Raw genomic sequence first — 15,872 nt, 5'->3', positions numbered from 1 at the left:
CTGTACTCAGAGAATTATCACTGTGTTATCTGTGGTGTTACATAGGACTGCAGGTAACACCTACTACATTATCTGTGCTCAGAGAGTTATCACTGTGTTATCTGTGGTGTTACATAGGACTGCAGGTGACATCTACTACATTATCTGTACTCAGAGAGTTATCACTGTGTTATCTGTGGAGTTACATAGGACTGCAGGTGACATTTACTACATTATCTGTACTCAGAGAGTTATCACTGTGTTATCTGTGGTGTTACATAGGACTGCAGGTGACATCTACTACATTATCTGTGCTCAGAGAGTTATCACTGTGTTATCTGTGGTGTTACATAGGACTGCAGGTGACATTTACTACATTATCTGTACTCAGAGAGTTATCACTGTGTTATCTGTGGAGTTACATAGGACTGCAGGTGACATCTACTACATTATCTGTACTCAGAGAGTTATCACTGTGATATCTGTGGTGTTACATAGGACTGCAGGTGACATCTACTACATTATCTGTACTCAGAGAGTCATCACTGTGTTATCTGTGGTGTTACATAGGACTGCAGGTGACATCTACTACATTATCTGTACTCAGAGAGTTATCACTGTGTTATCTGTGGAGTTACATAGGACTGCAGGTGACATTTACTACATTATCTGTACTCAGAGAGTTATCACTGTGTTATCTGTGGAGTTACATAGGACTGCAGGTGACATCTACTACATTATCTGTACTCAGAGAGTTATCACTGTGTTATCTGTGGTGTTACATAGGACTGCAGGTGACATCTTCTACATTATCTGTACTCAGAGAGTTATCACTGTGTTATCTGTGGTGTTACATAGGACTGCAGGTGACATCTTCTACATTATCTGTACTCAGAGAGTTATCACTGTGATATCTGTGGTGTTACATAGGACTGCAGGTGACATCTACTACATTATCTGTACTCAGAGAGTTATCACTGTGTTATCTGTGGTGTTACATAGGACTGCAGGTGATATCTACTACATTATCTGTACTCAGAGAGTTATCACTGTGATATCTGTGGTGTTACATAGGACTGCAGGTGACATCTACTACATTATCTGCACAGAGAGTTATCACTGTGTTATCTGTGGTGTTACATAGGACTGCAGGTGAAATCTACTCCATTATCTGTACTCACAGAGTTATCACTGTGTTATCTGTGGTGTTACATAGGACTGCAGGTGACATCTACTACATTATCTGTACTCAGAGAGTTATCACTGTGTTATCTGTGGTGTTACATAGGACTGCAGGTGACATCTACTACATTATCTGTACTCAGAGAGTTATCACTGTGTTATCTGTGGTGTTACATAGGACTGCAGGTGACGTCTACTACATTATCTGTACTCAGAGAGTTATCACTGTGTTATCTGTGGTGTTACATAGGACTGCAGGTGACGTCTACTACATTATCTGTACTCAGAGAGTTATCACTGTGTTATCTGTGGTGTTACATAGGACTGCAGGTGACGTCTACTACATTATCTGTACTCAGAGAGTTATCACTGTGTTATCTGTGGTGTTACATAGGACTGCAGGTGACATCTACTACATTATCTGTACTCAGAGAGATATCACTGTGTTATCTGTGGTGTTACATAGGACTGCAGATGACATCTACTGCATTATCTATACTCAGAGAGTTATCACTGTGTTATCTGTGGTGTTACATAGGACTGCAGGTGACATCTACTACATTATCTGTACTCAGAGAGTTATCACTGTGTTATCTGTGGTGTTACATAGGACTGCAGGTGACATCTACTACATTATCTGTACTCAAAGAGTTATCACTGTGTTATCTGTGGTGTTACATAGGACTGCAGGTGACATCTACTACATTATCTGTACTCAAAGAGTTATCACTGTGTTATCTGTGGTGTTACATAGGTCTGTTATAATTTCATGTGGATTAATATCTGCCCTGGTCTCCCCCATTAGGACAGATGGCCCTTTGTAAGGTGAAGTCTCCCTCTTGGTGATGTGCTGTCTCTGCACCATATGTCACTGGGGCTTTAGTGCTGCCGCCTGGCATTGTGTGCACTCAGCCATACATATTGGTCTGTGATAGTGTAAGCGCAGGTGACTGTTCAGACTGCGCAGTATTCTGTGTAGATGAGGAGTGTCAGTATTTCTGGCCATTATGTGACCAGTTTCTTACATTTTGCAGTTTTTTCTGTGTTTCTGATTGTCTTTAGCTGCAGATAATATTGGTGGTTGCGGTGACCACAAGTCCGCGGCTCCTGAGAAGTCTCTGCTGACTAAGGGGCAGATTTCCTGTGACTGATCCGCGGTGACGTCTGACTCATCACGTGAGACGACGACCTCCGACCCGGATTGTCACGTGACCACGATTTTAGAAGATCGGTGATTCTAAAAGTGCAAATAGTGAAGAACTCCAGAAGACAAAGAAGTCAAAGGCGAAACTCAGCGGAGGCCGAGAGTCCAGGCTCACAGTCAGCAAATCACTGCACTTCTCTATTTTTTTTTTTTACATTTTGAAGGAAATAAAAATCTAATATTTTTATTCTCCACAACTAGTGAAGAAGAGTCTTGTGGGTTAATAAAGAGTCACCGTCGTCCTCATTTGTATTTAAAAAAAATCAATAGTTCACATGAAAATAAGCACAAGTGTAATAAATCTTATCAGAGCGATCTGCTTCTTTCTCCTCCAGGACTTGATGATCAGACATTGTGAAAATTCTCAATTCTGGGGTAAAATCTGCATTAAATGAAGACAGAAAGTCACATGACTGAGAGGAGATGACAGTTAGTGCTGATGAGATTCTATGGAGATGGGGAGGAGCTCTGTCAATAGCTCCTCCTCCTCTACATAGGAGACAGCTGTGTGCCCCCATTACTAGTGCCAGCAGTGTGCCCCCATTACTAGTGCCAGCAGTGTGCCCCCATTACTAGTGCCAGCAGTGTGCCCCCATTACTAGTGCCAGCAGTGTGCCCCCATTACTAGTGCCAGCAGCGTGCCCCCATTACTAGTGCCAGCAGTGTGCCCCCATTACTAGTGTCAGCTGTGTGCCCCCATTACTATTGTCAGCATTGTGCCCCCATTATTAGTGCCAGCAGTGTGCCCCCATTACTAGTGTCAGCAGTGTGCCCCCATTACTAGTGCCAGCAGTGTGCCCCCATTATTAGTGCCAGCAGTGTGCACCATTATTAGTGCCAGCAGTGTGCCCCCATTACTAGTACCAGCAGTGTGCCCCCATTACTAGTGCCAGCAGTGTGCCCCCATTACTAGTGCCAGCAGTGTGCCCCCATTACTAGTGTCAGCAGTGTGCCCCCATTACTAGTGTCAGCAGTGTGCCCCGATTACTAGTGTCAGCAGTGTGCCCCCATTACTAGTGCCAGCACTGTGCCCCCATTACTAGTGCCAGCAGTGTGCCCCCATTACTAGTGCCAGCAGTGTGCCCCCATTACTAGTGTCAGCAGTGTGCCCCCATTACTAGTGCCAGCAGTGTGCTCCGATTACTCGTGCCAGCAGTGTGCCCCCATTACTAGTGTCAGCAGTGTGCCCCCATTACTAGTGCCAGCAGTGAGCCCCCATTACAAGAGCCAGCAGTGTGCCCCCATTACTAGTGCCAGCAGTGAGCCCCCATTACAAGAGCCAGGAGTGTGCCCCCATTACTAGTGTCAGCAGTGTGCCCCCATTACTAGTGTCAGCAGTGTGCCCCCATTACTAGTGGCAGCAGTGTGCTCCATTACTACTGTCAGCAGTGTGGCCCCATTACTAGTGCCAGCAGTGTGCTCCCATTACTAGTGCCAGCAGTGTGCCCCCATTACTAGTGTCAGCAGTGTGCCCCCATTACTAGTGCCAGCAGTGTGCCCCCATTACTAGTGCCAGCAGTGTGCCCCCATTACTAGTGTCAGCAGTGTGCCCCATTACTAGTTCCAGCAGTGTGCTCCCATTACTAGTGTCAGCAGTGTGCCCATATTACTAGTGCCAGCAGTGTGCTCCATTACTAGTTCCAGCAGTGTGCCCCCATTACTAGTTCCAGCAGTGTGCTCCCATTACTAGTGTCAGCAGTGTGCCCCATTACTAGTTCCCGCAGTGTGCCCCCATTACTAGTGCCAGCAGTGTGCTCCCATTACTAGTGTCAGCAGTGTGCCCCATTACTAGTTCCAGCAGTGTGCTCCCATTACTAGTGTCAGCAGTGTGCCCCATTACTAGTGCCAGCAGTGTGCTCCCATTACTAGTGTCAGCAGTGTGCCCCATTACTAGTTCCAGCAGTGTGCCCCCATTACTAGTGCCAGCAGTGTGCTCCCATTACTAGTGTCAGCAGTGTGCCCCATTACTAGTTCCAGCAGTGTGCTCCCATTACTAGTGTCAGCAGTGTGCCCCATTACTAGTGCCAGCAGTGTACTCCCATTACTAGTGTCAGCAGTGTGCCCCATTACTAGTTCGAGCAGTGTGCCCCCATTACTAGTGCCAGCAGTGTGCTCCCATTACTAGTGTCAGTAGTGTGCCCCCATTACTAGTGCCAGCAGTGTGCCCCCATTACTAGTGTCAGCAGTGTGCCCCCATTACTAGTGCCAGCAGTGTGCCCCCATTACTAGTGCCAGCAGTGTGCCCCCATTACTAGTGCCAGCAGTGTGCTCCCATTACTAGTGCCAGCAGTGTGCCCCCATTACTAGTACCAGCAGTGTGCTCCCATTACTAGTGCCAGCAGTGTGCCCCCATTACTAGTGTCAGCAGTGTGCCCCATTACTAGTTCCAGCAGTGTGCCCCCATTACTAGTGCCAGCAGTGTACCCCCATTACTAGTGCCAGCAGTGTGCCCCCATTACTAGTGTCAGCAGTGTGCCCCCATTACTAGTGTCAGCAGTGTGCCCCCATTACTCGTGTCAGCAGTGTGCCCCCATTACTAGTGCCAGCAGTGTGCCCCCATTACTAGTGCCAGCAGTGTGCCCCCATTACTAGTGCCAGCAGTGTGCCCCCATTATTAGTGCCAGCATTGTGCCCCCATTAGTAGTGCCAGCAGTGTGCCCCCATTACTAGTGCCAGCAGTGTGCCCCGATTACTAGTGCCAGCAGTGTGCTCCCATTGCTAGTTCCAGCAGTGTGCCCCCATTACTAGTGCCAGCAGTGTGGCCCCATTACTAGTGCCAGCAGTGTGCCCTCATTACTAGTGCCAGCAGTGTGCTCCATTACTAGTGCCAGCAGTGTGCCCCCATTACTAGTGTCAGCAGTGTGCCCCCATTACTAGTGCCAGCAGTGTGCTCCATTACTAGTGCCAGCAGTGTGCCCCCATTACTAGTGTCAGCAGTGTGCTCCCATTACTAGTTCCAGCAGTGTGCCCCCATTACTAGTGCCAGCAGTGTGCTCCATTACTAGTGCCAGCAGTGTGCCCCCATTACTAGTGTCAGCAGTGTGCCCCCATTACTAGTGCCAGCAGTGTGCCCCCATTATTAGTGCCAGCATTGTGCCCCCATTAGTAGTGCCAGCAGTGTGCCCCCATTACTAGTGCCAGCAGTGTGCCCCGATTACTAGTGCCAGCAGTGTGCTCCCATTGCTAGTTCCAGCAGTGTGCCCCCATTACTCGTGCCAGCAGTGTGGCCCCATTACTAGTGCCAGCAGTGTGCCCCCATTACTAGTGTCAGCAGTGTGCCCCCATTACTAGTGCCAGCAGTGTGCCCCATTACTAGTGCCAGCAGTGTGCCCCCATTACTAGTGCCAGCAGTGTGCCCCATTACTAGTGCCAGCAGTGAGCCCCCATTACTAGTGCCAGCAGTGTGCCCCCATTATTAGTGCCAGCAGTGTGCCCCCATTACTAGTACCAGCAGTGTGCCCCCATTACTAGTGCCAGCAGTGTGCCCCATTACTAGTGCCAGCAGTGTGCCCCCATTACTAGTGCCAGCAGTGTGCCCCCATTACTAGTGTCAGCAGTGTGCCCCCATTACTAGTGCCAGCAGTGTTCCCCCATTACTAGTGTCAGCAGTGTGCCCCCATTACTCGTGTCAGCAGTGTGCCCCCATTACTAGTGCCAGCAGTGTGCCCCCATTACTAGTGCCAGCAGTGTGCTCCGATTACTCGTGCCAGCAGTGTGCCCCCATTACTAGTGTCAGCAGTGTGCCCCCATTACAAGAGCCAGCAGTGTGCCCCCATTACTATTGCCAGCAGTGAGCCCCCATTACAAGAGCCAGCAGTGTGCCCCCATTACTAGTGTCAGCAGTGTGCCCCCATTACTAGTGTCAGCAGTGTGCCCCCATTACTAGTGGCAGCAGTGTGCTCCATTACTACTGTCAGCAGTGTGGCCCCATTACTAGTGCCAGCAGTGTGCTCCCATTACTAGTGCCAGCAGTGTGCCCCCATTACTAGTGTCAGCAGTGTGCCCCCATTACTAGTGCCAGCAGTGTGCCCCCATTACTAGTGCCAGCAGTGTGCCCCCATTACTAGTGTCAGCAGTGTGCCCCATTACTAGTTCCAGCAGTGTGCTCCCATTACTAGTGTCAGCAGTGTGCCCATATTACTAGTGCCAGCAGTGTGCTTCATTACTAGTTCCAGCAGTGTGCCCCCATTACTAGTGCCAGCAGTGTGCTCCCATTACTAGTGTCAGCAGTGTGCCCCATTACTAGTTCCCGCAGTGTGCCCCCATTACTAGTGCCAGCAGTGTGCTCCCATTACTAGTGTCAGCAGTGTGCCCCATTACTAGTTCCAGCAGTGTGCTCCCATTACTAGTGTCAGCAGTGTGCCCCATTACTAGTGCCAGCAGTGTGCTCCCATTACTAGTGTCAGCAGTGTGCCCCATTACTAGTTCCAGCAGTGTGCCCCCATTACTAGTGCCAGCAGTGTGCTCCCATTACTAGTGTCAGCAGTGTGCCCCATTACTAGTTCCAGCAGTGTGCTCCCATTACTAGTGTCAGCAGTGTGCCCCATTACTAGTGCCAGCAGTGTGCTCCCATTACTAGTGTCAGCAGTGTGCCCCATTACTAGTTTGAGCAGTGTGCCCCCATTACTAGTGCCAGCAGTGTGCTCCCATTACTAGTGTCAGTAGTGTGCCCCCATTACTAGTGCCAGCAGTGTGCCCCCATTACTAGTGTCAGCAGTGTGCCCCCATTACTAGTGCCAGCAGTGTGCCCCCATTACTAGTGCCAGCAGTGTGCCCCCATTACTAGTGCCAGCAGTGTGCTCCCATTACTAGTGCCAGCAGTGTGCCCCCATTACTAGTACCAGCAGTGTGCTCCCATTACTAGTGCCAGCAGTGTGCCCCCATTACTAGTGTCAGCAGTGTGCCCCATTACTAGTTTCAGCAGTGTGCCCCCATTACTAGTGCCAGCAGTGTGCCCCCATTACTAGTGCCAGCAGTGTGCCCCCATTACTAGTGTCAGCAGTGTGCCCCCATTATTAGTGCCAGCATTGTGCCCCCATTAGTAGTGCCAGCAGTGTGCCCCCATTACTAGTGCCAGCAGTGTGCCCCGATTACTAGTGCCAGCAGTGTGCTCCCATTGCTAGTTCCAGCAGTGTGCCCCCATTACTAGTGCCAGCAGTGTGGCCCCATTACTAGTGCCAGCAGTGTGCCCCCATTACTAGTGTCAGCAGTGTGCCCCCATTACTAGTGCCAGCAGTGTGCCCCATTACTAGTGCCAGCAGTGTGCCCCCATTACTAGTGCCAGCAGTGTGCCCCATTACTAGTGCCAGCAGTGAGCCCCCATTACTAGTGCCAGCAGTGTGCCCCCATTATTAGTGCCAGCAGTGTGCCCCCATTACTAGTACCAGCAGTGTGCCCCCATTACTAGTGCCAGCAGTGTGCCCCATTACTAGTGCCAGCAGTGTGCCCCCATTACTAGTGCCAGCAGTGTGCCCCCATTACTAGTGTCAGCAGTGTGCCCCCATTACTAGTGCCAGCAGTGTTCCCCCATTACTAGTGTCAGCAGTGTGCCCCCATTACTCGTGTCAGCAGTGTGCCCCCATTACTAGTGCCAGCAGTGTGCCCCCATTACTAGTGTCAGCAGTGTGCCCCCATTACTCGTGTCAGCAGTGTGCCCCCATTACTAGTGCCAGCAGTGTGCCCCCATTACTAATGTCAGCAGTGTGCCCCCATTACTAGTGCCAGCAGTGTGCCCCCATTACTAGTGCCAGCAGTGTGCCCCCATTACTAGTGCCAGCAGTGTGCCCCCATTACTAGTGTCAGCAGTGTGCCCCCATTACTAGTGCCAGCAGTGTGCCCCCATTACTAGTGCCAGCAGTGTGCTCCCATTACTAGTGCCAGCAGTGTGCCCCCATTACTAGTACCAGCAGTGTGCTCCCATTACTAGTGCCAGCAGTGTGCCCCCATTACTAGTGTCAGCAGTGTGCCCCATTACTAGTTTCAGCAGTGTGCCCCCATTACTAGTGCCAGCAGTGTGCCCCCATTACTAGTGCCAGCAGTGTGCCCCCATTACTAGTGTCAGCAGTGTGCCCCCATTACTAGTGTCAGCAGTGTGCCCCCATTACTCGTGTCAGCAGTGTGCCCCCATTACTAGTGCCAGCAGTGTGCCCCCATTACTAGTGCCAGCAGTGTGCCCCCATTACTAGTGCCAGCAGTGTGCCCCCATTATTAGTGCCAGCATTGTGCCCCCATTAGTAGTGCCAGCAGTGTGCCCCCATTACTAGTGCCAGCAGTGTGCCCCGATTACTAGTGCCAGCAGTGTGCTCCCATTGCTAGTTCCAGCAGTGTGCCCCCATTACTAGTGCCAGCAGTGTGGCCCCATTACTAGTGCCAGCAGTGTGCCCTCATTACTAGTGCCAGCAGTGTGCTCCATTACTAGTGCCAGCAGTGTGCCCCCATTACTAGTGTCAGCAGTGTGCCCCCATTACTAGTGCCAGCAGTGTGCTCCATTACTAGTGCCAGCAGTGTGCCCCCATTACTAGTGTCAGCAGTGTGCTCCCATTACTAGTTCCAGCAGTGTGCCCCCATTACTAGTGCCAGCAGTGTGCTCCATTACTAGTGCCAGCAGTGTGCCCCCATTACTAGTGTCAGCAGTGTGCCCCCATTACTAGTGCCAGCAGTGTGCCCCCATTATTAGTGCCAGCATTGTGCCCCCATTAGTAGTGCCAGCAGTGTGCCCCCATTACTAGTGCCAGCAGTGTGCCCCGATTACTAGTGCCAGCAGTGTGCTCCCATTGCTAGTTCCAGCAGTGTGCCCCCATTACTAGTGCCAGCAGTGTGGCCCCATTACTAGTGCCAGCAGTGTGCCCCCATTACTAGTGTCAGCAGTGTGCCCCCATTACTAGTGCCAGCAGTGTGCCCCATTACTAGTGCCAGCAGTGTGCCCCCATTACTAGTGCCAGCAGTGTGCCCCATTACTAGTGCCAGCAGTGAGCCCCCATTACTAGTGCCAGCAGTGTGCCCCCATTATTAGTGCCAGCAGTGTGCCCCCATTACTAGTACCAGCAGTGTGCCCCCATTACTAGTGCCAGCAGTGTGCCCCATTACTAGTGCCAGCAGTGTGCCCCCATTACTAGTGCCAGCAGTGTGCCCCCATTACTAGTGTCAGCAGTGTGCCCCCATTACTAGTGCCAGCAGTGTTCCCCCATTACTAGTGTCAGCAGTGTGCCCCCATTACTCGTGTCAGCAGTGTGCCCCCATTACTAGTGCCAGCAGTGTGCCCCCATTACTAGTGTCAGCAGTGTGCCCCCATTACTCGTGTCAGCAGTGTGCCCCCATTACTAGTGCCAGCAGTGTGCCCCCATTACTAATGTCAGCAGTGTGCCCCCATTACTAGTGCCAGCAGTGTGCCCCCATTACTAGTGCCAGCAGTGTGCCCCCATTACTAGTGCCAGCAGTGTGCCCCCATTACTAGTGTCAGCAGTGTGCCCCCATTACTAGTGCCAGCAGTGTGCCCCCATTACTAGTGCCAGCAGTGTGCTCCCATTACTAGTGCCAGCAGTGTGCCCCCATTACTAGTGCCAGCAGTGTGCCCCCATTACTCGTGTCAGCAGTGTGCCCCCATTACTAGTGCCAGCAGTGTGCCCCCATTACTAGTGTCAGCAGTGTGCCCCCATTACTAGTGCCAGCAGTGTGCCCCCATTACTAGTGTCAGCAGTGTGCCCCCATTACTAGTGCCAGCAGTGTGCCCCCATTACTAGTGTCAGCAGTGTGCCCCCATTACTAGTGCCAGCAGTGTGCCCCCATTACTAGTGACAGCAGTGTGCTCCCATTACTAGTGCCAGCAGTGTGCCCCCATTACTAGTGCCAGCAGTGTGCCCCCATTACTAGTGCCAGCAGTGTGCCCCCATTACTCGTGTCAGCAGTGTGCCCCCATTACTAGTGCCAGCAGTGTGCCCCCATTACTCGTGTCAGCAGTGTGCCCCCATTACTAGTGCCAGCAGTGTGCCCCCATTACTAGTGCCAGCAGTGTGCCCCCATTACTAGTGTCAGCAGTGTGCCCCCATTACTAGTGCCAGCAGTGTGCCCCCATTACTAGTGTCAGCAGTGTGCCCCCATTACTAGTGCCAGCAGTGTGCCCCCATTACTAGTGCCAGCAGTGTGCCCCCATTACTAGTGTCAGCAGTGTGCCCCCATTACTAGTGCCAGCAGTGTGCCCCCATTACTAGTGTCAGCAGTGTGCCCCCATTACTAGTGCCAGCAGTGTGCCCCCATTACTAGTGCCAGCAGTGTGCTCCCATTACTAGTGCCAGCAGTGTGCCCCCATTACTAGTGCCAGCAGTGTGCCCCCATTACTAGTGCCAGCAGTGTGCCCCCATTACTCGTGTCAGCATTGTGCCCCCATTACTCGTGTCAGCATTGTGCCCCCATTACTAGTGCCAGCAGTGTGCCCCCATTACTAGTGTCAGCAGTGTGCACCCATTACTCGTGTCAGCATTGTGCCCCCATTACTAGTGCCAGCAGTGTGCCCCCATTACTAGTGTCAGCAGTGTGCCCCCATTACTCGTGTCAGCAGTGTGCCCCCATTACTAGTGCCAGCAGTGTGCCCCCATTACTCGTGTCAGCAGTGTGCCCCCATTACTAGTGCCAGCAGTGTGCCCCCATTACTAGTGTCAGCAGTGTGCCCCCATTACTAGTGCCAGCAGTGTGCCCCCATTACTAGTGTCAGCAGTGTGCCCCCATTACTAGTGCCAGCAGTGTGCCCCCATTACTAGTGCCAGCAGTGTGCCCCCATTACTAGTGTCAGCAGTGTGCCCCCATTACTAGTGCCAGCAGTTTGCCCCCATTACTAGTGTCAGCAGTGTGCCCCCATTACTAGTGCCAGCAGTGTGCCCCCATTACTAGTGCCAGCAGTGTGCCCCCATTACTAGTGTCAGCAGTGTGCCCCCATTACTAGTGCCAGCAGTGTGCCCCCATTACTAGTGCCAGCAGTGTGCCCCCATTACTAGTGCCAGCAGTGTGCTCCCATTACTAGTGCCAGCAGTGTGCCCCCATTACTAGTGTCAGCAGTGTGCCCCCATTACTAGTGCCAGCAGTGTGCCCCCATTACTAGTGCCAGCAGTGTGCTCCCATTACTAGTGCCAGCAGTGTGCCCCCATTACTAGTGTCAGCAGTGTGCCCCCATTACTAGTGCCAGCAGTGTGCCCCCATTACTAGTGTCAGCAGTGTGCCCCCATTACTAGTGCCAGCAGTGTGCCCCCATTACTAGTGTCAGCAGTGTGCCCCCATTACTAGTGTCAGCAGTGTGCCCCCATTACTCGTGTCAGCAGTGTGCCCCCATTACTAGTGCCAGCAGTGTGCCCCCATTACTCGTGTCAGCAGTGTGCCCCCATTACTAGTGCCAGCAGTGTGCCCCCATTACTAGTGTCAGCAGTGTGCCCCCATTACTAGTGCCAGCAGTGTGCCCCCATTACTAGTTCCAGCAGTATGCCCCCATTACTAGTGCCAGCAGTGTGCCCCCATTACTAGTGTCAGCAGTGTGCCCCCATTACTCGTGTCAGCAGTGTGCCCCCATTACTAGTGCCAGCAGTGTGCCCCCATTACTAGTGCCAGCAGTGTGCCCCCATTATCATCCTGTCTCACAATCCACTGGACATCGTCTCATCGGCAGCGAGTATCTCTCCTGCGCTTATAGTTTGCTGCAATGTATCAGTGCAGAATTAATTCACAAAAGCCACAAAAGGAGCAATAAACCCCCCAACAACAAATGTAATAGAAGACGAAACAGACTGTAACACTGGAGAAAAAGGATCAAAGTAAAACCTCAATATTTATCAGGAGGATCGGATTCTCCAGAAGGAAAAGGATCCGGAGATAAAGGCAGCGAAGGCAGAAGGGGGAGGAATGTCATCCACAGCGACTCGGAATGGTGCTTGCTCAGTGCCTGATGAAGAGACCTGCGTAGTCTCGAAAGCTTGCAATTTGTTACCATTAAAAGGTATCAACCACTGAGGACTCTCAAATCTAAATATTTTGCAAGAAACCAAGTAACTCTCAAGTCCCCGCAGCACCGAGCATCAGTGCAGGGACAATGTGTCAGTCTGGAGTCTGCATAGATTGGATACAATTGTAACAAACCCTCTGCTGCAAGTACTGTGAGCCCTTGTTCCATTGTTCTTGACTTTTGTTACAATGTATCAGTGCAAATCTGCAGTCAGCTTTGTGCACACAGAGGAGTTCCTGCGCTAGAAAATCCTGCTGACATGAAGCCGAGATCCTGAAACGGGACGAGGAACAGAAACACAAAGCTACGAGGAAGTTGCAGAAGTTTTCATTGAAGCTTCTCTTACATAAGAGCTGAAGCTATTTATAAAGAGGAGATAAGCAGCTGCCCCAGTGCTGCCATGCCGCTTATCTATGGGTAAACCAAGGACAAGGCAGACAAAGCCTAATGTGCCGGTGTGTCCGGACACTCCTTGCCATCATTTATGCTCCAGCCCACACTTTTACGCTGCTGTTTACTGATCTTTCCCGGGTCTGGAAATCCCCGAATATTCCCATATTGCATGACGATCACCCCAAATAACCAGTATAACCAGCAAGGTAACACAGTGAGAGCCTCTGCGTCTATAAATGATTACACTAATGTAGCAGATGCGAACGCATTATTGGTCCCGCATCATGATAATAATAATCGTTTTTTATTTCTATAGCGCCAACATATTCCGCAGCACTTTACAATTTAACGTAGATTTACAGATGTGACAAACTCAGCTCTGCGACACCTGTATATATATATACACACACACAATAGTGCAATGATACAAAGGATACGTACTTGGCTGACAGAGTATTTATGGAGCCTGTGACAAGCATCATCCCGGCCAGGATAAGCTGGTACGACGTCCACGCCATGTCTGTGCGCTGTGCCCGGGCTCCGCTCCGTCATGTACCGGCGGCGGCTAGTTATGATGAGGATATATACTGTATATACAGCCTCGGTTTCCTGTATGCAGAGAATATGAATCATGTGACCGGAGAGTCAGCTGTGATGCTGCCTGTAGAGGGCGTGCAAGAAACGTCATCGAGGGATGGGGCTGAGTGCACAGACGTCAGGCTGTCACATGTCGAGCGCAGAGACAGGAGCACACAGGGGCGAATACACACAGTGCATCTACATGAAGGATAATGGACAATACAGATACAGACACATATATACAAAAGGTACATGCAGATACAGATATATACATACAAAAGGTACATACAGATACAGACACATACATACACAAGGTACATACAGATACAGACACACACACATACACAGAGCACATACAGATACAGACACATATATACACAAGGTACATACAGATACAGACACATACATACACAAGGTACATACAGATACAGACACATACATACACAAGGTACATACAGATACAGACACACACACATACACAGAGCACATACAGATACAGACACATACATACACAGGGCACATACAGATACAGACACATACATACAAAGGGCACATACAGATACACACACATACATACACAAGGTACATACAGATACAGACACATACATACACAAGGTACATACAGATACAGACACACACACATACACAGAGCACATACAGATACAGACACATACATACACAGGGCACATACAGATACAGACACATACATACAAAGGGCACATACAGATACAGACACATACACAGAGCACATACAGATACAGACACATACATACACAGGGTACATACAGATACAGACACATACATACAAAGGGCACATACAGATACAGACACATACATACACAAGGTACATACAGATACAGACACATACATACACAAGGTACATACAGATACAGACACACACATACACAGAGCACATACAGATACAGACACATACATACACAAGGTACACACAGATAAAGATACATACATACAAAGGGCACATACAGATACAGACACATACACAGAGCTCATACAGATATAGACTCATACATACACAAGGTACATACAAATACAGACACATACATAGGGCACATACAGATACAGACATATACATACACAGAGCACATACAGACACATACATACACAGGGCACATACAGATACAGACACATACACAGAGCTCATACAGATACAGACACATACATAGAGCACATACAGATACAGACACATACATACACAGGGCACATACAGATACAGACACATACACAGAGCTCATACAGATACGGACACATACATACACAGAGCACACACAGATACAGACACATACACAGAGCACATACAGATACAGACACATACACAGAGCACATACAGATACATACACATACACAGAGCTCATACAGATACAGACACATACATACAAAGGGCACATACAGATACAGACACATACACAGAGCACATACAGATACAGACACATGCATACACAGAGCTCATACAGATACAGACACATACATAGGGCACATACAGATACAGACATATACATACACAGAGCACATGCAGACACATACATACAAAGGGCACATACAGAAACAGACACACACACATACACAAGGTACATACAGATACAGACACATACATAGGGCACATACAGATATAGACACATACATACATAGAGCACATACAGATACAGACACATACATAGGGCACATACAGATACATACATACAAAGGGCACATACACATACAGATACATATATACACAGAGCACATACAGATACAGACACATACATACACAAGGTACATACAGATACAGACACACACACATACACAAGGTACATACAGATACATACACATACACAGAGCTCATACAGATACAGACACATACATACATAGAGCACATACAGATATAGACACATACATAGGGCAAATACAGATACAGACACATACATACACAAGGTAAATACAGATACAGACACACACACATACATAGAGCACATACAGATACAGACACATACATACACAAGGTACATACAGATACAGACACACACACATACACAGAGCACATACAGATACAGACAAATACATACACAAGTTATATACAGATACAGACACACACACATACATAGAGCACATACAGATACAGACACATATATACACAAGGTACATACAGATACATACACATACATAGAGCACATACAGATACAGACACATACATACACAAGGTATATACAGATACAGACACACACACATACATAGAGCACATACAGATACAGACATATATATATACACAAGGTACATACAGATACAGACACATACATACACAAGGTACATACAGATACAGACACATACATACACAAGGTACATACAGATACAGACACACACACATACACAGAGCACATACAGATACAAACACATACATACACAAGGTACACACAGATACAGACACATACATACAAAGGGCACATACAGATACAGACACATACACAGAGCTCATACAGATATAGACTCATACATACAGAAGGTGCATACAAATACAGACACATACATAGGGCACATACAGATACAGACATATACATACAC

At 49.3% G+C, this 15,872-nt stretch overlaps 1 protein-coding gene across 1 annotated transcript in view; it reads right to left on the bottom strand.

The window, feature by feature from the left end:
- The window catches only part of SLC35F6 (solute carrier family 35 member F6), an 81,350-nt gene extending 67,929 nt beyond the window's left edge, over positions 1 to 13,421 (bottom strand). Inside the window, exon 1 of the mRNA XM_073673829.1 lies at positions 13,182 to 13,421. Within this exon, the coding sequence (XP_073529930.1) occupies positions 13,182 to 13,258 (77 nt within the window). The 5' untranslated portion in view covers positions 13,259 to 13,421. The remainder of the gene's footprint in view (positions 1 to 13,181) is intronic.
- Between the last annotated feature and the right edge of the window lie 2,451 nt (positions 13,422 to 15,872).

Source organism: Phyllobates terribilis, unplaced genomic scaffold (genome assembly GCF_046119375.1).
Source record: "Phyllobates terribilis strain yellow unplaced genomic scaffold, ASM4611937v1 Scaffold_3__8_contigs__length_932513732, whole genome shotgun sequence".
NCBI lineage: Eukaryota > Metazoa > Chordata > Amphibia > Anura > Dendrobatidae > Phyllobates > Phyllobates terribilis.
The sequence above is the reverse complement of the archived record's forward strand: the minus strand, read 5'-3'. Positions and strand labels throughout refer to the sequence as shown.